This window comes from Haplochromis burtoni, unplaced genomic scaffold, assembly GCF_018398535.1.
Source record: "Haplochromis burtoni strain Fernald_Lab_line unplaced genomic scaffold, NCSU_Asbu1 Contig_23, whole genome shotgun sequence".
Classification (NCBI taxonomy): Eukaryota; Metazoa; Chordata; class Actinopteri; order Cichliformes; family Cichlidae; genus Haplochromis; species Haplochromis burtoni.
The window spans coordinates 3586310-3607544 of NW_024582384.1; the positions used below are offsets into that span (position 1 = coordinate 3586310).

The 21235-nt window shown below is 40.8% G+C and overlaps 3 protein-coding genes across 4 annotated transcripts; 1 reads left to right on the forward strand and 2 right to left on the reverse strand.

Moving 5' to 3' along the window:
• Positions 1-379: 379 nt before the first annotated feature.
• On the reverse strand, positions 380-3307 carry nsa2 (NSA2 ribosome biogenesis homolog (S. cerevisiae)). The gene is made up of 6 exons (XM_005917186.2): positions 3152-3307; positions 1720-1907; positions 1483-1633; positions 1166-1345; positions 842-1034; positions 380-649 (listed from the first exon to the last, which is right to left on the reverse strand). Exons 1-6 carry the CDS (start codon positions 3152-3154, stop codon positions 582-584), a joined length of 783 nt encoding a protein of 260 aa, XP_005917248.1. The 5' UTR covers positions 3155-3307; the 3' UTR covers positions 380-581.
• A 102-nt stretch (positions 3308-3409) lies between these two features.
• On the forward strand, positions 3410-9203 carry gfm2 (GTP dependent ribosome recycling factor mitochondrial 2). Its single transcript, XM_005917183.3, has 20 exons — positions 3410-3835; positions 3935-4019; positions 4401-4446; positions 4540-4637; positions 4758-4883; positions 4954-5042; positions 5139-5227; positions 5328-5388; positions 5735-5920; positions 6014-6094; positions 6200-6348; positions 7084-7224; positions 7343-7442; positions 7535-7721; positions 7817-7893; positions 7975-8113; positions 8206-8391; positions 8541-8656; positions 8738-8920; positions 9013-9203. The coding sequence occupies exons 1-20, from the start codon at positions 3794-3796 to the stop codon at positions 9139-9141; spliced, it is 2310 nt and encodes a 769-aa protein (XP_005917245.1). The 5' UTR covers positions 3410-3793; the 3' UTR covers positions 9142-9203.
• Positions 9204-9312: 109 nt separating this feature from the next.
• hexb (hexosaminidase B (beta polypeptide)) lies at positions 9313-17615 on the reverse strand. 2 transcript variants are annotated; one of them, XM_005917184.3, is made up of 14 exons: positions 17281-17615; positions 16982-17136; positions 15283-15348; positions 14388-14434; positions 14154-14264; positions 13960-14061; positions 13741-13873; positions 13471-13651; positions 13298-13384; positions 13138-13210; positions 11625-11805; positions 11143-11233; positions 9832-9936; positions 9313-9682 (listed from the first exon to the last, which is right to left on the reverse strand). In XM_005917184.3, the coding sequence occupies exons 1-14, from the start codon at positions 17529-17531 to the stop codon at positions 9619-9621; spliced, it is 1647 nt and encodes a 548-aa protein (XP_005917246.1). In that variant the 5' UTR covers positions 17532-17615; the 3' UTR covers positions 9313-9618. The 2 variants fall into 2 exon arrangements, with proteins under 2 accessions (XP_005917246.1, XP_005917247.1); XM_005917185.3 differs by lacking the exon at positions 11625-11805 and adding an exon at positions 12196-12370.
• Positions 17616-21235: the final 3620 nt, after the last annotated feature.

Consider the following 21235-nt stretch of genomic DNA (forward strand, 5'->3'; position numbering starts at 1 on the left):
GGAGCTCTCAATATGAGGACAAAAGACATGTTAATGCAAAAGAAGGACGTCCTCATGTTTCTATGATGCTTTTCAGCAGCAAAGGGATCCTGTTGCTAGTGCTTAATTATTATCTACCATACACTGCTGTAAACTAAGCAGTTTGTACGACGTTAAAGCGTCATGAACACATAGCACTCATATGTCTGATTATAGCTGTGATCTGGCTTTATGTAACAGCCCGTCAGGATCCCACACAGTCCTCCTTTGTTGAACACAGTATCTGAACCCTCAATATTATCAGCAACAACCAGTATCCCTGTTTACGCAGTGGAAAACATCATTACTACTTTACTATTTTTCATATGTGTGCACACAAGTATGCAAGAGTCAAGAAGGATCTGGTGTCATTTCAAGTTTATTTATTAAATTTAACACAGTAATTGCCACACTTTTTCCCCTCAGAGTGTCCTTTTTGTTACAAACAATGTTACCAAGCTCAGCACCAAAATCTTCATGAGTCTGCAGATTTCATTGCTTGTTGCAAATTTAGGTGGATACACAACAGCTACCAGGCACGGTCAGAAGGCAGGTCCAAAGTCTTATACCAGCAGAACTGCATTAATGCAGCCGTCGTTCTCTGGGTTATTTGTCACCTGAGCATATTTACCTAAGGAGTGAAATAGATGACATTTAAATATTTAGCATTTGTAGCCTGAAATACAGTAAATATACACACCGCTGCACTCATCCAAGAATATGTAACCATTTGTCAACACTGATATTTTGTCATCATTTACAAAGACTGGTGAGTGATCGGACTGTTGCAGCACATGTAAATGAGCTGAGTTTAAAGACTCACCCCAGATAACTTTTCCTCCTTGTGTTACCAGGCCCAGCTCACTGACATTGACTTCTATAACTGTTCCTTTTGTGATGACTCCTAGAGAGGTGTAGAGGGGTGAGGAAGGGTTCTTCTTCACTCCCAGGATCGGAAGACAGAATGTTGCTTTCAGCTCTGGGTGTGTGACGTGAGCCTTCTTAAATCTCAAACCCTGAAAACAGAACAGAAAAATGGCAATAAACAATGAGCATGTGAAAGAAAGGTGTTTCCGATAATTTCAAGTGCAGAATATAACGTGTAACGCGTGCAAACATTTCAGTCTGTCATCTGCTTCCATCTTACCGTCGGTCTGATGAAACGTTCATACTTTGGAGGTTTACGGGTAAAGCCGTCGCCCACAAAGCAAACTTTTGTGACCATCCTCTTCCAGGCTTTCTTTTGTCTCTTTCCGGTTCTGATAACTTTAAGCACCTCTGTCTCTCCTTGTGCGCGCACCTTGGGCAGAGGCACTTCCCATTTGCCCTACAGAAATAAATCAAGGTGGAGTTTACAAAAAGTGACAATATTTCCACACATCACACATCGCAAAATGAAAGATGGCCCTGAAAAAACAAACTAGAAAAGCTGCAGCTGATGAGCAGATATTTGCCGACACTTACGGCCTTCTCTTTCCTCTTCTGTTTGATCATGTTGGAGAGAACTTTGGCACGAGACTGTCCCTCTCTGTCCAGCAGGTAGGCTGGCACTGCTCCCTCGGGGGTCTTATCATCGTTCTTCTGCTTCGTCTTTCTCTGTTCGTGCATTTTGATGCTGCAAAGACACATTAGATATTTGGATGTTTATGGAAGTTGTATTTTTGTGTTTTGTATTTGACTTTCTTTTTTTTTTAAACTCACGTCTTCTTCATCTGGATCTTCTCTGCATGTCTCTGTTTGTGGTACAGTTTGGCCTTCAAACCTATCATCTTCTTGGCTTTGTGAGACCGCTCGTGGGCCTCACGGCTCTCCTTCTTCCTTTTCCTTTCATGGTGATCCAAACGGTAGCCGTGCCGCTTGCGGTGTAACTCAATGTGCTCGTTCTGGGGCTACAAGAGAAACAAAACAATCATGAAAATCAATTGAACCCAATTAAAACATATAATAAGAGCATGGCTTCTCTTTGCAATTTCAAGTAAAATCTACTGCACAGGATTAAGCACACCGTAGCTCCAGCACTACTGATAACAGCCTGTTCAGTGATTTAACTCCACAACCGTCTAATTCTAAAAAAAATAATAAAAATCTATAAAGAGTACCAGAGGCTGTGAAGCAGGCACATCTGAATTTACTGCTGAGCTATACGAGTTTCTCAATGAATTCAGATCAGTCTGGTGGTATTTCTACAGCTCTCTGAACCACCCCACCAAAAATGAGATGTAGAAAGCACAAGGTTAGCAACAAAGCAACAACAAAAATAAATAGGTCAGCACATATTGTCAAAATGAGTGTGTGTTTTCACAGATTCTTATTAAAGGGTAGCAGGCTGGAGATGTTGTCCCACACACCTCTGATCATGGAGGGCAACAATATTTTTCTGATTCAAAATTCATGATTTAAATAAGTTGTAAACAGCTGACTCTTTGACAGCACTTGTTCAGATGGCAGAAACAGAAATGCCAACAAAAATTCAAACCTTAATGGTTTCATCACAACACAAAAGTTTCATTTAACTTAAACCTCCAAAACACTACGTTGGGCTGTGAAGTTATTTAATTTACATTAAGAAGCTTAGATCTACTTGAAATTTAATGAAATATGTTCATCAAATATTATATCAAAGAAAAGGGCCAGAAGGGTAAAAAAACAGAAAGACAAAACACTTGTAACTGATTGTTTACATGTAACGTTTACTCATTAAAGGCTAAATTATGAATTTGTTTTACACAAAACAGGCAGGTTTGTCCAGATGTAAAAAGACAAGGGGAGATTATTTCAACACAGAAACGCATAAGAGGTATGACAGTTCAAATGAACTTCAGTCAGCTTCACTGTCTAAAATATAAAAGCTCTACAAAAGCAGAGCGAAATGTCCTTTAGCTTCACCTAACATAGCTCTTCCACAGATAAATACCCGAAAATATTCTTAATTTTAACATTAGAGGGAATATAATGCACTCGGTTAAGTAGTATCAAAATGTTTTGACACGGTAAGAATCACAGTGCTGTTCAGAGCAGCGGAGCGCGTCACTCAGCCACATGTAATCCAAAGCTAACGCTAGCACGACATGCTAACGCGTTAAACTCCCTGATAAAAGCCAATTAGTGTATTTTAAACGATTTGATTTCTTACCATTTTGTGTGCGCGGAGTTACGTGTTACGATAAGCGTGTCGTAGAAACTAACAGTTGGTAAAGACGCAAAGTTTCGGTGTTTTTTTGCTTCAGGCTGGGGTCCTTCTGATGTTGTTTTCCCCGGAGCCGATACTTAGAGGAAGGACGTCATCGTTCTGTAACCACTTGTCCGTTCGTTTCAACTGACCGGCCTCAGTTTAATGTAACACACGGACGGATAAAGTTTACTGTACACGCTGCGAATAGAAAAACTTACAAAACCGCTATTGTAATTTATAAAAGTATATAAAATGAGCTACAGCCGCAAATATGGACGGAAACGGAATTGATTTCATAGCCGGAACTATGTTATGACCTCTAAGGTGTTCCGGGGATGCATTTTGACGTGTACCAAGCGTGAATGTTTTGAGAGGTTTTTCCATTTATGTAGGGCTTCTTTCGGTTTTGGGTAATTTTCAATAATCGGCTGATTAGAACTACAGTCTTCCCGGCTCTCCTGTTTTAAATGTTGTGCTGCATCCGTAAAGAGTCGGCTGACATTGCTTCGTTCAGTCCTCTTCTGTCTAATGTTCCTCCAGTATGGCTCAAGTCTTCTCTGACTCTGAAGAAAAGGCAGCTCGGATAATAAGCAGATATTAAAAATGTCTCTCAGGGGATTGCAGACCTTTAGCAGGATGATTCGGGTGAGACATAATTTTTTCCCACCCCCCCCAAAAAATCAGTACTGCCAGTGATTAGATATATGAACTCTTATGATTTGATAACCTGGTTTTGGTCCACAGGGGAGGCGTTTATTCGCTGCGGGGCTGCAGTGCTGCAGATGTAGACTAAGCTGTCACGTAAAGAGACATTACAGCCTTCTTCCAGGTAAGTTCTCTTATTGGATTCATTGGTTAGGTGAAGATTCGTGTTATATTTAAGATATATTTTCATATGAAGTACAAACACCTGTCATTGTGTGTGTTTTAGTTTGCGATTGTTAAACTTAATTACTGCTCTGCATTTAAAACCAGTTTGAGACCTTCTTAAATAAATTAAATTATTTTGCAGAATGTGAAAAAAACAACTGGTTCAGAAATCTTGGGTGTGCGTTTGTAAAGATATCAATAGAAAGCGAACTAGGCCTTTGCTGTTCTTTCCTGTAATACAACAGTCAACAACAGTCAGTTGCAGATAAACTAGTCAGTGATAGACTTTAATGTGGCAGCAGTGAAATCCTCATAATTGTGCTTCCTGTTCCTGTCATAGATGATGTCAAATCATTACGGGCTCTCGTCAACCCTGAAATATCCAGGTGAGTAATTTAATTGCATTCTGCATCTGCATTAAAAAGTACCCGGCAGATTCTGCTGTGTTCTTAGAGTCCCATCAATTCGTGTGTCTACAGAATCCGAAACATCGGCATCATGGCCCACATCGATGCAGGCAAGACGACAACCACAGAGAGAATGCTTTACTACGCCGGTTACACAAGGGCATTGGGAGGTGTGCAGGAAAACAGCATGCAGCAGTGATGCAAATTCTTAATTATCCAAACCTGACTCTGATTCTTTTTTTAAAATGTTTTTTTTAAACAATTTGATTTCATGTCACTGTTGTTTTTAGATGTTGACGATGGGGATACAGTGACAGATTTTATGGCCCAAGAGCGAGAGCGTGGCATCACCATACAGTCAGCAGCAGTAACCTTTGACTGGAAAAGTCATAGAATAAATCTCATAGACACACCAGGTAAGAATAAAGAAATAAGGCAATTTCTTGTAGAAATTTAAAAAATGACTGAATGACTGCGTCACTACAGGACACGTTGACTTCACGCTTGAGGTGGAACGGGCACTTCGTGTGCTTGATGGGGCTGTGGCGGTGTTTGACGCGTCGGCTGGCGTTGAGGTTATTTCCCCTTTTCCAAACACCTTTTTTTCATTAAAAAATTGGTTTCAGGCTCTGATCATTGTGGGGGGTTTTTTTCTTTGAAAACGCCAACAGGCTCAGACTCTGACCGTGTGGAGACAAGCAGAGAAGCACCACATCCCCTGTGTTTGTTTCCTCAATAAGATGGACAAGCCTGCAGCGAAGTGAGGGACTCAGTTTAAGTTTTCCCATTTAATGCAAGTTTTGTTTTACTTTTCTGTTGCAGTGTTAAAATAGAGACTCTTTCATTTTGTTTTCTGTCAGCTTGAGTTTCTGCATTGAGAGCATAAGGCAGAAATTGAAAGCCAATCCAGTCCTCTTGCAGGTAGGTCATCAGAAATTGTCAACAGCTCTTTACGTTCCTGAAAAGTTTTTCTGTTTTATTTTGCCAATTTTATTTACACATAGTTTTGAGTCTCCAGCCTCAACTGGCATCTACACTACATGTGTGTGTATGTATATATATATATATATATATTACATTTCACAGTTTTAACACTGCACCAGTGTGCATGAACGCCTAGGATATTAAATGTGATCCTAAACTTGGCTAGCACAAAAACAGGTTTAAAACAAAATGTACTTACTGGATGAACTGAACAGAGTGTCTTTTAGTACAACAATACAACACAGCAGCGATATTTCACAGTCTATAAACCCCTGTGTCATAGATTCCTGTTGGCAGTGGAAAGAACTTCACAGGTGTTGTTGACTTGTTAACCAGCCAGAAGCTGATGTGGAAGATGAAATCTATGAGAGATGATGGCAGAGTGTTTGAAGTCAAAGCTCTTGACCGGTCTGATGATCCAGACCTCCTGCAGGTGGTCAGCGATGCAAGGACAGCTTTAATTGAGCAGGTACACGATCAGATTGGAGTAACGTTTTCCAGCATTACTTAAGGTGCCTCCGATTTTTTTCTTCCAGTTTACACGTCTTTTCTCAAATCACAGGTCGCTGATCTGGACGATGAGTTTGCAGAACTGTTGCTAACCGATTTTAGCGAGAATTTCGATGCCATTCCCTCTAATAAAGTAAGTCTTGCAAACTGTAGTGCCCCAATATGACCTTTTAAGGTACATCAGTGCTGCTGTTAGTTCTTGTGAATATAGACTGATCAGTGTCGAACACGTCTCCAGCTTCAAGAAGCCGTGCGGCGAGTTACTCTGGCCCGTAAAGGTGTACCGGTCCTCTGTGGGAGCTCTTTGAGAAACAAAGGTGTTCAGCCTCTTTTAGATGCCATCACTGCCTACCTGCCTGCTCCTAATGAACGACACCATGATGTAGTGTAAGTGAACCTTTCAGCTTACTGCTAACTTAGACTAGACCTGTTATAACACCAAGTTAAGTATGTTTTTTACCGTTCTTATCATTTTAGATCACATTGCTCTGGTTTAGATCAGATTAGGCTGGTAGGATTGGGTTTTTTTTGTTTTTTTTTTTTCAATTTGATATTATTAATTGTAACTGAAATGATTGTTTCTTTATCTGTTGACTAGATTACAACTGAACCTCACTACAGAGAATGCTTGGTGTTGATGCTGTGAATAGCACTGATTATCTCTTCGTCATGGCTTCTGTTAGCTGGTGGGACATATTAGGCAGCAAGTGAACATTTTGCTCTCAGAGTTGATGCGTTAGAAGCAGGAAAAATGGGAGAGCGGACGGATTTGAGCGAGACTGACAAAGGCAAAATTGTGACTGTGTCAGAGCATCTCCTAAACTGCAGCTCTTGTGGGGTGTTCCCGAGTTGCAGCGGTCAGTAGAAAGGTGAAAGAGAGGTGTCAGAATACAACGTGTGTCCCAGTTTGTTGCATATGGGGGTCCGTAATCGCAGACCCGTCAGGTTTTCCATGCTCACCTCTGTCAACCTCTGAAAGGGCCAACAATGGTCATGTTAGCATCAGGAATGGTTGACTTGGCCTCCAAATTCTGAAAATTCAATCGAGCGGCTGTGGGATGTGCTGGACAAACAAGACTGATACACGGAGGCCCTTAAGCCCTGTTCATTATCATCTCACAGGCGGTGGTACAAAGACGACCTGTGTGCACTGGCCTTCAAGGTTCTCCACGACAAGCAGCGCGGCCCTCTGGTGTTTCTCAGGATCTACTCTGGTACTCTGAAACCACAGACAGCGCTCCACAACATCAACAGGAACAGCACGTATGCAGTTTCGAACCTCTGATCTCCACAGCAGCTGCAGTGTAACACACTTTCACAGACGTACTCCATCACAGAGTCATTATTACAACACAGCATGTCCAATCTTGTATATTTGCAGTGAGAGGATGAGCAGGCTGCTGGTGCCATTTGCTGACCAGCATGTAGAAATCCCTTCGATGACAGCGGGAAATATTGCTCTTACTGTGGGACTCAAGCAGGTAGAGCTTCTCTAAATTTCCAATATTTGCTTAAATTAAGATCCCCCCCCCCCACCATAAAATGTTCCTTATGGTTTCTCCTTTCATTTAAGACAGTTACAGGAGACACTATTGTGTCATCGAAGGCGTCAGCAGCAGCCGCGGCCCGTCGAGCCCAAAATGACAGCGAGGCGGGAAAGAGGAGCAGAGAGTGTGCCAGCGTGATCCTGTCAGGAGTGGAAGTCCCTGATCCCGTCTTCTTCTGCACCATAGAACCGCCATCTATGTCCAAACAGGCCGGTCAGTTATTTGAGGCGATTATGTGCAAAGTGTGTAGCTGTGCTTCACCAACTGTGCTCACTCACTTATTAATTTATTTGTTTTTACCATGAAAGATCTTGAAAATGTGCTCAACTGCCTCCAAAGAGAAGACCCCAGTCTCAAAGTCCGAGTTGATCCAGACTCTGGTCAGGTAATGCATCGGATTAGCCGGGACTTTCTTTGTCCAGTGCTAGAATGAGTCACCGAAACCACCTTCGCTCTCCGTTCTCAGACCATTTTATGCGGAATGGGAGAGCTGCACATCGAGATCATCCACGATCGAATCAGAAGAGAGCACGGCATTGAGACTCACCTCGGGCCGCTGCAGGTTGCTTACAGAGAGACAATTCTCCACGAGGCTTCGGCTTCAGGTACAAACACTTTTCACTTGTTACATTTGGAGGAACAGTTTTCGTCAGCTTCGCGCAGCAGCCGTCAAATTCTTTTTATGAATTTGGTGCAGACACGCTGGACCGGACAGTAGGGGAGAGAAGACATGTCATAACAGTGGAGCTGGCTGTCAGGCCTGTGGATATCGCCTCAGTGGGTGGTTCATGCGAACTGGCTTTCACGGAAGAATTAGAGGGACAGCTTTCAGCAGAAACGAAAGAGGCAGTGGAGAATGGAGTGCACAGCTCATTTCTTCAAGGTAAATGGACCAAACTCATTTTTTTCCCTCTTTCAGGGAAACACACAAAGCACTGGAACGTCCCTTATTTTAGTTAAATATTTTTTTAATTATATGCTGTATATTTATTACAATTTCCCCCCCTTAATTGCAATAACTCCTTCATTCAGGGCCACTGCTAGGTTACCCATTGCAGAGTGTGTCTACACTGATGCAGCGTGTTACCATAGAACCTGGGACATCCCCTGCCATGGTGTCTGCCTGCGTGTCTCGCTGCATGCTGAAGGTAAAAGCATTATTGATAAGCTCTAATTGATTAGTGCTGGAACTATAAGGCTGAGCCGTGGTTCCATTTCTTTGGATGCAGGCCCTGCGGCTCGCGGGCGGACAGGTCCTCGAGCCAGTCATGTCATTAGAAGTGACTGTCGGCGATGACCACCTCAGCTCGGTGCTGGGAGACTTGGCTCAAAGACGAGGAACGGTCAGAGACATCCAGAGCCGTCATGACAACAAGGTGCTCTTAGCAACCGTGCCCCTGGCTGAGATGATGGTGAGAGGACACTCAAACGTTAACAGATTGCTTTTTTGGAGGGTTTGCTAGTGAGAATTATTTATGATTTAAAAATTTGTGTCCACGTAAAGGGTTATTCCACCGTTCTACGAACACTGACATCTGGCAACGCCACCTTCTCCCTGGAGCTGGATACCTACGAGGCCATGAACCCTCAGGAGCAGAACACACTCCTCAAAAGACTCTCTGGCCTGCTGTGATCCCAGTTCAGTAATGTGACCAGAAGCCTTCTCAAACAGAGAGATGATTTTTTTCCTCCCCCTCAGACAATAATAATTAGTCTGGATCAAATATTTATTCTGTGAATATCTACAGCTGGTTAACAGAGACAAGAAGTTGTGTATGATGTTCTAAAATAAATGTGAAACCAGTCACTTTAAATCCTTGGTTTTTATTTTGTAAACAACCAGAAAAATCTTCTGAACTTTTAACTTTTTATTGACAATGAATTCTAGAAACATTCATAAAAAAAGTGCAATCATAACAGTAACACCCTCGACATTAAATGTGATTTAAAAGTTCTGTGGAGCAAATCTAAAAAAGGACGATGTGTTTCAGAGCTCATCGGTACAGTGATCTAGGAAGTTCAGCATTTTAGTTTCATATAGTTGAAGAATAGTCAAAAGAATATGAATTTCTTCCCTTTCCATTTCATTTGCTGGGTCCGGTCTTCGTTTTCAGACACCCTTGTACTCATGTGGACAGTAGCTGGAAAACAGCGGCTCAGCTGGGATGCCGCGCCTAATGTAGGACAAAATTATTTAGTAGTGGAACAACACCTTAATGCAAAATACCTAAATGAATCTCCTCTTAACAGAAAGGCACCTGCTAACTGATAAAATTAGCAGGTAGATACAAATTAGTGGTACAAAGGCTCCTCTGATACTTACTCTACCATACGGCAGCGGTGCAGCGACAGTCTGTTGAAGGCATCGCCGATGTCGGTCACGTCTTTGGCGCTCCACAGCCGCTCTGCCACAGCACTGGCACGAGGCCTGGAAGTAATAACAAGAAGCAGAAGTTTTGGTTGTCTGGAGTATTCAGGTTAACTCAATGAGGGAGGAAAGCAATCAGCAGTGATCTTAGAGAAGCAATTGTTGCTGCCCATCAATTTGGGAGGGCTTATATGGACATTTTGAAAGTCTCAAATCAGAAAAAGACCGAACAAGTATGGGTTTGTTTGGAAGACTTGCCAGGAGAAAGCCTCTCCTCTAAAACATGGCAGCACAGATTAGGTTTCGGGGATAATATCCTTTGAACAGATGAGACTAAAACAGAAGTCTTTGGCCAAATTGGTGGAAATCGAACACAGCATTGGCACAAACACCTCTTAACAACTGCCAAGCACAGTGGTGGAGGGGTGATGATTCAGGTTGTACCGAGTCAACCCTGAACTCCTCTGAATACTAAAGTATTGTAGAAGCAAATGTGAGAGTTCAGAAAATTCAGAAAACCTATAACAGAATGGCTGAAAGAGAAAAAAGTAATGCTGTATTGGCACAGTCAAAGTCCAGACCACGCTCTCGACCTCAAACCTGATTGAAATATACTCCACAGCATTAGATAAATACTTCAAGAGAGCGGTGTTCATGCAAATAGCTCTCAAAGGTTCCTGAAAACCTCAATAAATTGAACATTGTAAACCAGCGGTCCCCAACCTTTTTTGTGCCATGGACCGGTTTATGCTCGACAATATTTTCACGGACCGGCCTTTAAGGTGTCGCGGATAAATACAACAAAATAAAACTAGTACCGGTACCAAAAAAAAGAAGATTTATTCATAACACACGTGAAAAGACCCAGGAAAACAGAGTTAACGATAAAAACGATAACAAAATAACGCTGAAAACCGATAAAAACCCTGAAAACCATACATTTCACACCTGAGCCTCAACTCTCGCGGCCCGGTACCAAACCACTCACGGACCGGTACCGGTCCGAGGCCCGGGGGTTAGGGACCGCGGTTGTAAACAATAGAGGGCCAAAATTCCTCCATGATGTTGTGAGAGAAAACAATTACTGAATGATAAAGTGCACCTCGTTTTCTATACACTGCTTCTGCATTTTTGCTTAGTTATTGAATAAAAGAGTGTAATATGTCATGTGTTGTTGAGCTCAGGTAGCATTTACCTCATTTAGAACTGAATAATATGCATATTGTCTGTTAATCGCCTATTAAAATGCACCTATATCAGGCTTACCAAAGTCTGGGTGTGAGGTTTGTGGCGTCCACATACTCTCCCCACAAGCAGGCCTCTCCACCAATCACCAGCTTTTTCTGCTCATCAGTTCCTGTTTTAAAATTTAGCATTTGATCAGGTCAGGGAAATTCAACAATGACACATTCGAAAAACTGAAAAGGGACAAGTGATGAATAAAATAATTTAATTATTTAAATTATATATTCTCCCGAATGACAGTAAAATATTAATTTATTTTTCTGCTCGTTACTGAACAGGCTTACACCAATTTGCACAGGAGTGACCTTCCTGAAACTTGAGATCTAGGCCAAAAGTTGACTACAGTGTGACCCTGACAACAACAAAGCAATAAAATATTATCACATGAACGGGGTCAAGTTCTGACAGGTTGTAAATATGAATCGGAAATGACCTTAAAATAAATAAATAATATATATATATATATATATATATATAAATAAATCATTAATGCAGACACAAACCCTTAAAGTCCTGTGGGTCGGCCTTGTAAAAGCCCTGCCAGTCCTGCCCGTAGGAGATACGGTTCAGGTACCAGGGAGTGGACAGCAGGGTCTGGTACCCTGATGCAGTAACGCTTGCCATCTCATTCTGGTATTGTTCCTGGTTTCCCTTCCAAACGTGGATTAGTGTGTCTGCTTTCAGCTACACAGCACACACATACACAGACATCTCAGTAATGAGAACATAAGAGAAAAGTACGGAGAGGAACTAGGACAAAAGCTTTTTCTAGCTTTATAGAGAACCAGTCATGCACAAATGTACCCAACATTGTTTACTCATGACTTCCTTCTCATTTTTTTCAGTATCATTTCAAATATGCGATTGGTCCCCCATAGTGATGAAAACAGCAACACATTAAAAGGAACAACATCTGAAACCACCAACCACAATGCCCCATGTTCAGTCTGTTGGCCTTTTGTCACAACTGTGCAATTTTCAAGTGTACAAGTGTAAGCCTGTTGGAAGTAACAAAAAAATTGAGTTCATATCAATATATATTCAAAATATGACCAATTCTTGTTTAAAACTGACCTTCAAAGTTGAGTGGTTCAACTTTGTAGTACTTCTGCCAATCCTGCCCGTAGCTAATATAATCTAGGTACCATGGAGCAGAGAGGATGGTGGTGTAGCCTGCTGCCGTGACAGTGCTCATCTCCTTATCACTTCCGCCACCAATCCACACATGCACTACCGTGTCAGGCTTTAGCTGGAATGGTTACAAATCAAACTCGTGCACTTGAGTTAAATCGTTACATGAAGGTTGACTGTGACTAAAGAAATGATTAGAGGACTGACTGGTGTAACATCGTTTTGCTTTGTTGCCAAGAGTTAGATGAGAATCTCAAGACTAATTTCATGTCTGTCTCTAAGTTAGCATTAAAAGCTAGTAAGCTAAGCTTACTACAAAGTCTTGAAATGGGTAAATTGCGGTTACGGCCTACATCATAAAATCCCAAAGTCTAATAAGCAGACTTTAAATCTTTTAAGCCATTGACTCTCAAACTTTAGTAGCCAGGACCCCATACAGGCAAGACAAGCTTCTTAATGATGCAAATTGAGCTAGTTTGGACTTAGCATCATTTCACAGTATTGATTATTTGAATATTTCTCTATGATTGCCAGCTAGCTAATATTAACAAGCTTCCTGAGAAAAGTGACTAATTTCATGACAGTTTAACACAATTATACAGTACTGTGCAGAAGTCTGGAGTCACCTTTCCTTTCAGGCTCATGAGAAATATATATATGTATCATGGTAACTATAGCCCCAGTAACCGACTACTAGTGCGAGCCTATAATTTAGCATTTAGACAATTGAGTATTTATCCAACTTTCAGCAAGAAAGTAAAAAAGCATAATTTTTCCAATTAGTCCTTCACTAACTAAATGAAAAACTTCAAATTAAATCAAAGTTAAATTGATGATTAAGCATTCAACATTCAAATTGATTTAGCTAATGTTTCAAGACCTTACCTTAACACCATTGTCAAAGACCTCCTGCCAGATCAGGTAGCCCTTCTTGGTAGAGGTCACAATATCCAAGAGTCTGTTGGATCAAGAAAGCATCAAAGGAAACTTTTTTTTTTTCATTTCAACTATTAAATAGCAAACAGAGGTTTGGTGGGAAACACACTTTTGGATGTAGAATGATTCCAGTTTTCTGTAGTCATCTCCAAAATGTTGCTGCTCCATGAACTTCTGAATGTCTGGGTTGGACTTCCTGCAGGACAAAGCCAGCAGCTAATATCTGTTGCCTGACCTCTGAGGCGAAAAGTAATTTTTCTGACTATGCGTGCACAGTCTCACCAGCATGTGAAGTCCACCTCATCACCTCCCAGGTGAACGTAGCCATCGGGGAACACGGTGCTGATCTCCGTGAAGAACTGAGCCATGAAGTCGTACGTGGTGTTCAGGATGGGATTCACTGGCCCGAAAGAGCCAGAGGGTTTGGACCCAGAGTAACAGGGTGTGAGAAGATCTTTTTGGCCTGATGGGAAGTGATAGAGTAAAGATCAAGAAATCTTCAAAAACAAAACAAAAAATTGTTAAAACTAAAAAGTTGTCTAAAAACCTCACCTTTGCCCCAAGACTGTGTGTGTCCTGGAGTGTCAAACTCCGGTATGACGCGAATGCCTCTTAGACGAGCAAACTCAATTACCATCTTCACATCGGCTGGTGTATACACGTGGGTGTATGGGTGGTAAGCTCCCTGCGAACAGTGGATCACAGCACTCTTAATAAAAAGCACCCTGCTCCTCTCTGGTGAAGTTTAAAACCAACAAACTTTGTACTGACTTGCTCGCTGAGCTGTGGGAAGGTTCGGCTTAAGTAAGGGAAGGACTGATCGTCAACAATGTGCCAGTGGAAAACATTGAATTTGTTCATTGCCATTGTTTCCTGTATGAATGAACCAGGAGATAAAGTAATTTAGAAAGTCTGTTAAATGATTGAAAGGTAAAAAAAATTTTTTTTAATGGTTTTACTCGCACCAAATTGGCCAAAATGACTTTAATGGGAAGGAAGTGCCGAGAGCTGTCCAGTAAGATGCCTCTGTGTTGAAACCTGGGGAAGTCATTGATTATTGCTGCATTGATACTTTTCTGAAAAAGATGCAAAGTTGGGGAAAAAAAAGAACTTCAATTCAAATCTAGCTCACAAAAAGTTCTTTAAGGATTAACATGGTAGAAACAAAAAACAGAACCAGCCAAATGTCTTCAACTTACAGCTCCATATTCATCTTCAAACACCAACTGGCTAAAGGTTTCCAGGCCTAGAAAAAAATATAGCAATCCAAAATAAACACATGATACAGTTCTTGGAAAACATTACACACCCATAAAACTAAATGTAATCTGAAAACAGCAAAGGATAATATGACCAAAGTTCAACAACAACAAGTCGTGTTGAGGTGTGTCCTGTGTAAAAGCTCTTTGGCATTAACATCAGCACAAAAACTGCACTAGGAACTTCGTGGTCTGGGTTTCCAAGGCTGAGCAGCACCTGTAGGTGGCCCAGTACTTTTGGACAAAGAGTCTATGAAGCTACAACTATAGTTAGCTTAGCATTAAAGTTATAAACAGGAAGCTGTGGCACGTCTACCAATTGGAAGGTTGTGGTTTGATCCCGGCTCCTTCAGCCTACATGTTCCCAGTGTGTTCATAGGATTTTGAGTGTGTGTAGGATGTGTAGGACTTTGGGTGAGTGCAGTAAAAAGCACTTTGAGGGCTCAATTAGAGCAGAAAAGCACCATACAAGTATGAGTCCATTTAGCATTTGCAAACACGGAAGACCTGAGCAGACTATTACTGTACACAAATAAATGAGGTGCAACATGATCATTTATAAGCCTGAGAGCTGCTGGATGACTTTGTTCACCCCGTTTCTAGCTAATCAGGGCCTTGATTTGATAGCTATCATCTCGTCTCTCAGCCAGTAATCGAATAAGGAAATTTCTCAAAAAAACAAACAAGATAAACAAAAACTATTCATATGAGCTATTTAATTAAAAAAAAAAAAAGACAAAGAAATCTTTATAGAATTTCTTGTTTTCTTACTACTAAACAGAAAAGGGGAAATAAGAAATTATTTGACAAAGAAAATAAATGCTGTAAATCCTACCGTGCAGAGCTCCCCAGACCTTAGGTGCCTTCAGGACAGCAACTGGCTGATTCACTGTCAGTTCATCTGTAAGAAACCACCACCTGTTTACTGCATATTCAGCGTGTCAAAACTTGGCCAATTGTTGTAGAGGTGTTCAGGTCAGGGTACGGAAATGGTCAAGTCACGGCCTTAAGGAAGGATTTGAACATTTGGTGTAGATTAAGGTTAGGGTTAATTCTAGTATTTGATCTCCAGGTGATCACTAATTCCACTGCAAAGTCTTCAGTGTGACCACGGAAACCAGCCAAAAATGCTCTAGTGCACTGAAATTACCCTGCATTTCCAATGTAAATAAATGTATCATCAATGAAATATTAGTCAGAGCATTCACAGAAAAATGAATGTTATAACTTTCTTTGAATGAAAACAATTTCATTTGTAAATCAAATAAAATGCAAGTTGGTGGTACTAAAGTCAATACTGACGTTTTGTAAGAAGTCACATGTCAAAAATGTAATTAAACTCTGTAATTTAATGAAATTTTAATCTCTTTAAAACGTCACAATATAAACCTGTTTTTTTTCTTCATTTCAGTCTGATTTCTAAATGTACTTCTAAGTTAGGTGTTAAAGTCTAAGAAAACAGGACAGAAACCACAAGCAAGAGTAGATAAATATCATGCTCATCATGCAGAGGCAGATAACAGTTTGCAATATTCATTTCTGCATAATCACAGATGGACGAAGTATTAAGATCATTTATATACGCTTGTGAAAACGACCTTGTCTACAGGACTACACAGTCCTGTTAAAAACTACGTACACCCCTTGATTCAGCAGCAGAATGCCTCAAACTATTGTTTGCTTATTGTAGTATTGTACTGTTGTAGTGTTCTCTGTATGACTGGAATAGTCTCTCGTTGGTGTAGAGGCATTTTGGCCCAAAAGCCATGGCTGACAGTTGGTATGAGGTATTTGTGCTGATTAACTGCGTTCGAAATTTGGAGTTGTAAATTATGACCAAACATCACCCCTTGGGCATTGTTCCAGAAGTGTTGTGATTCATTCTTATGCACATTAAAAAAAACCCCATAAAAAACCTCTCTAAACAACCCATTTGGAGAGGCTGTTTGTAATTGTACTATAATGGATTTTAACCTTTAACATGCTAACTGAGGTATGTAGTGTCTGAAATGCTTTTGCTCTGACCTTGGGGTGAATTTCCTGGGATGTTAAATGCCCAAACTTGTGCCTTTAGAGAGGTGCCCACAGTGGCCAATGATCAATTAATCAAGCTGGCACCTGGCTGCCACTTAACCTTTTAATTCCTATGGGAGCGTGTACTTAGTTTTTCCACATGGTTGCATAGTATGAAAATTTGTTTTCAGGTGGCAATAGTTACAATCAAGTTAGGAACACTTCATACATAATCAATATAAAACAGCTGTACAAATTTGCTCCATATTTTCATTCATTCGGTTTCACTTTCATTGCACATCTTTTTCGTTTGGTTTGCTTTGTAAAATCAGAAAGTGGGAAGTACCCTGAAAAGCTGGAACATACATGTAATAGAGTAAAAAGTACACAATTTCCCCTCTGTGACGCAAGGCAGTTTAGTAACAGTAGTTACAGCTTGTTACATGGAATAGCTGAGGAAGAGGCACCTGGTTGGATACCGCCGTTAAACATGACATGAACGAGGAAGGGAAGGTACTCACATGACTCGTCAGAAGTCACACTGGGGTATCCGTCACATTCAGAGTCAGGTGATGTGATCCACACCTGCAGCTCGGACAGATCAGAGGGATCTGATCGCCTGTTGTTTTTGCTCCACCACTGCTTTTTAGCGCTGCCGAACATGTACTCATAATACCTGCAGAGAGAGACCGCACGAGGGTGGAAACTGGCCCCTGAACGCAACACGGGCTGCGGTGTTGAGATTTCGCCACATATATAAATAATGTGCAGCGATTTAAACAAATAAATATAAAAACAGCTTATAAACACAGCTGCTCACCTCCTGTATGCGCTCTGTAGGAGACTGCAGCTCGGTCCAGCGGACGATGCTTTGGCATCAACAATCCTGAAGCTGCTACTGGTTAACTTGAATGAAACCTCTGAAATCTGCACTTTCTGCGGCAGAGGCCACAGGGAGCCGTACTTTGACGCCTCGAAAACGGGCTCGGCCTCAACATAGTCGTCGATGTTGTTGTGCTGCAGGCCCTGGCAGAAACTAAGGGCCAGCAATAGCGACACGAACTTCAGCATTACTGTTTTGTTGACAAGTTACAGTCAAGTCACAAGACCTTGCGACAGCAGCACTTTTATTTTGCGAGAGGGGGCGGGACTTCCATGCGGAAGTCAAATTTAACAGAAATTTAAAGAGAAACCACAAACCTGCCTACTCTCTTGAAAAGTACAATGTATCGTATATTTACTCAGCCAAATCATCGAGTCGGGTCCAGTATGAATGAAATGTTATTGAAGTAAGCTGATTTACTAATGCTAAACTATTACAAAGTACTCAGAACAATCAGCATGAAGCTTGGTGAGAAAATGATAGCTGTTTGTGTGATTATTCAGAAATGGAAGACATACAAAATGACAATGAATCACCTTTGATGTGGAGCTCCATGCAAGATCTTGCTTCATGCGGTGAAGATCATCATGAGAAAGGTGGGGGTCACTCGACCCGCCATGTTTAGAGGAAGAGAAATGCTGAGTATAATCTAAAGAACACCCTCCCCACAGTCAAGCATGGAGGTAGAAGCATCATGCTTTTGGGTTGTTTTTCTAATAAGGATACAGGATGACTTCACCATTCAGCCAGAACACTGAAGCTGGATCACGGATATGTCTTCCAGCACGACGGTGACCCAAAACATGTCATAAAATCAACAAAGGATCGGCTAAAGAAGAAGCACATTGATGTTATTAGTTTAGTTTCCAGGAGATTCTAGTTTATTCTGCCACAATAGGCAGGCCGTCATGGCAGCTGCGTTTTTAATAGTTTCTCTGCTTTTACTTTTGTATTGTGTAAGTCAAAAGCACACTACATTATTGTGACATCAGGTTTCTGACTTGGCCTTTTAACAATATTCCGTTTTTTTCTTTCTTTGACTTAAAAAGAAGGTTTTTTCACACTATGTTTTGGGATAGCACCTAAATGTACAGTATGCTTTGCATCACGAACCTACCTTTCTGTTTAAAAAGAAAGACACCAAACTTTGACCAGTATGTAAATTATACCTTATTATTCTATTATCTAGATTATGTGAATGTGTTTACAGCCTAAAGTGAAGTGTGTGAATTTACATACAACTTGCCATCGGGTATATTTGCTTACTCATTTCTAACTGACGTGCTTGGCTGCTAAAGTTAGTGCTAAACAAGAACAACAGGTTTTACTGTGTATCTTTGACAGCCCACATGACAGGGTAATCTAAAAAACCGTAACATAACTAGCTCTTTCCATGCTTATTCGTCCATTAATTACTTTTAAACACAAGAACCCCAAACTGAAAGAATAATATGCAGATTGGAGCATTTATTTAACTCACAAATGATAAAAATATAGGCAGACACTTTGGGTAAAACAGTATTTGCATTGTCATTTGGTCATTTTAACTCATCACTGATGCTTCCTTTCAACATCTACTAACCACAGTGTTATTCAGCTGTGTGAGGCCAATACAAATGTTTTTTTGTTTCTCATGTCATATAAAGTATTTTATGCCATTGGATTGATGGCTTTGCTCCTAAATATGGCACATCATTTTGTTATCTATATATGAATCGACAAATAACAGTATGATCCCTGCTTTAAAGAAATTGGTGTATAGTATTCAGAATACCATTTTACTACAATTAGAATAGACAAATAAATCTACCAAACACCACATGGACTTGATCAATACACTATGTAGTTGAATATCTACCACTTGTAACCACTTGTATAATGGCATATCAATAATTAGAGGTATGCCATCATACAACATAGCATACCACTTTATCTATCCATGAAGCCAGATAGGACACAACAATTAGTTAAACTGCAGGAATGTCTTAAAGACATAAACACCATGGATGGCCTCTAATTTTCTGCTTCTAAATTCACATAAAACTGAGGTTATTGTACTCAGCCCTAAAAATTGTAGAAATATGGTATTTAACCGGATACTTATTCTGGATGGCATTATGGTGGCCTCCAGTAACACTGTGAGGAACCTTGGCGTCATTTTTGACCAGGACATGTTCTTTAATGGACATATTAAACAAATATGTGGTACTGCTTTTTTGTATTACCGTTATATCTTTGAAATTATGAATATCCTGTCTCAGGATGACGCTGAAAAACTAGTTCATGCATTTATTACTTCTAAGCTGGACTATTGTAATTCATTATTAGCAGGATGTCCGAAAAACTCCATGAAAAGCCTTCAGTTGATCCAAAATCAAGAGTACTGGCAGGGACTAGAAAGAGAAAGCATATTTTGCCTATATTGGCTTCCCTTCATTGGCTCCCTGTTAAATCCAGAATCAAATTCAAAATCCTGCTCCACATATAAAGTCTTGAATAATCAGGCCCCATCTTATCTGGATGACCTCATAGGGCTGTATCACCTCATTGGGGCACTTTGCTCTCAGACTGCAGGCTTACTTGTGGTTCCTAGAGTATTTAAAAGTAGAACGGGAGTCAGAGCCTTCAGCTTTCAGGGCTCTCTTCTGTGGAACCAGCTTCCAATTTTGTATTAGGGAGACAGACATCCTCTCTACTTTGAAAATGTTAGGGCAGGATCAGGTGAGCCTGAATCCTCCCATAGTTACGCTGCAATAGCTGCTGGGGGATTCCCATGATGCACCTTTTCCACTCACCATGTCTTTATACACCTCTCTGCATTGAATCATTAGTTATTATTAATCTCTCACAGCAAGAGGATTCTGTGTTGGAGTACCAGGAGTTCTCTCCAGGTCCTCCAGTTTCCATCCATGCTAGCATATGTGTGCAGGGTGTACCCACCTTTCACTCTATGGCATCTGGGACAGGCTCCACCTTGAAGCTTCATGTAAAGTAGTATTACCTAATGGTGATTTGTTAGTGTATGTATTATCAACTTATAGAAAGTACAGTAAAGGGATATCACGTTAGCTTGGACCTCTGACCTCTTCTTCAAGGTCATATAAGGTCAAATTTTCACAAGTGTTGAGAATGAGCTGCTTAGTTAGGAATATACTGTAATATAAAGTTATTCAGTTATCCATTGTCTACTCCTATATAATGTTTGTATAATAAAGAAAACATATGTCATGCTACATTTACCTGATTTTTACTGCACTACAAACTTCTTACAAGTGAGCAAAGAAACAATACAAAAACCTGTTTGTCTGCTAGTCTGCTGTTGACAATAATTAATTATTTGACAATAATAATTATTGGCAAATATATTAAATTGTCATTATTTGGCGACAATTATGCTGCCAAATAAAGTAGCATCCTGCACATAACAGGCCTACTTGCATGACTTTGCCCACTAGGTGTCTCTCTTGCCATACACAAAGTCCATGTTAGAGCGCAAAGACGTTTCTTTTCAACACTTTTCAGAGTGTACTTCCCTGGTGAACAGTATGCTGCGTTATCCTCAGCATAAACCGATTGTTCGGTTTTCATCAACAGTCGATGGGAAAGGGAACTGGGCGTGAGTTCTCAACAGCTCTGTGGCCACCACACTGCACATCAAAAACAAACAAACCAAACAGCAACATCACAGCCTCGAGGATCCTCTGAAGAGTTTAGTCACAGCCAAATGCACCGTCAACGAGCACCGCAGATGTGACTCACACAAGATGCTCACAGATAAAATTGGACTTCCCGTTCCCAGCTCTCCCCCCTTTTACTAAAAACCACAGAGACCTTTGTAATCCTATAGGACCTGACACTGGCTCAATGTGACTCAGTCAGACTTTGTGGCATT

Excerpts from the sequence above, each read along its gene's own strand:
- nsa2 (XM_005917186.2), bottom strand. Across the intron at positions 1,346-1,482 it reads AGAAGAGGAAAGAGAAGGCC|GGCAAATGGGAAGTGCCTCT; the intron begins GTAAGTGTCGGC and ends TTATTTCTGTAG. Across the intron at positions 1,035-1,165 it reads AACGTTTCATCAGACCGACG|GGTTTGAGATTTAAGAAGGC; the intron begins GTAAGATGGAAG and ends TTCTGTTTTCAG.
- gfm2 (XM_005917183.3), top strand. The coding sequence starts at position 3,794 with ATGTCTCTCAGGGGATTGCAGACCTTTAGCAGGATGATTCGG. Across the intron at positions 8,114-8,205 it reads CCACGAGGCTTCGGCTTCAG|ACACGCTGGACCGGACAGTA; the intron begins GTACAAACACTT and ends AATTTGGTGCAG. Across the intron at positions 8,657-8,737 it reads TGTCTCGCTGCATGCTGAAG|GCCCTGCGGCTCGCGGGCGG; the intron begins GTAAAAGCATTA and ends CTTTGGATGCAG.
- hexb (XM_005917184.3), bottom strand. The coding sequence starts at position 17,531 with ATGCTGAAGTTCGTGTCGCTATTGCTGGCCCTTAGTTTCTGCCAGGGC. Across the intron at positions 17,137-17,280 it reads CTACAGAGCGCATACAGGAG|GTATTATGAGTACATGTTCG; the intron begins GTGAGCAGCTGT and ends CTCTCTCTGCAG. Across the intron at positions 14,435-15,282 it reads GGTCTGGGGAGCTCTGCACG|GCCTGGAAACCTTTAGCCAG; the intron begins GTAGGATTTACA and ends ATTTTTTTCTAG.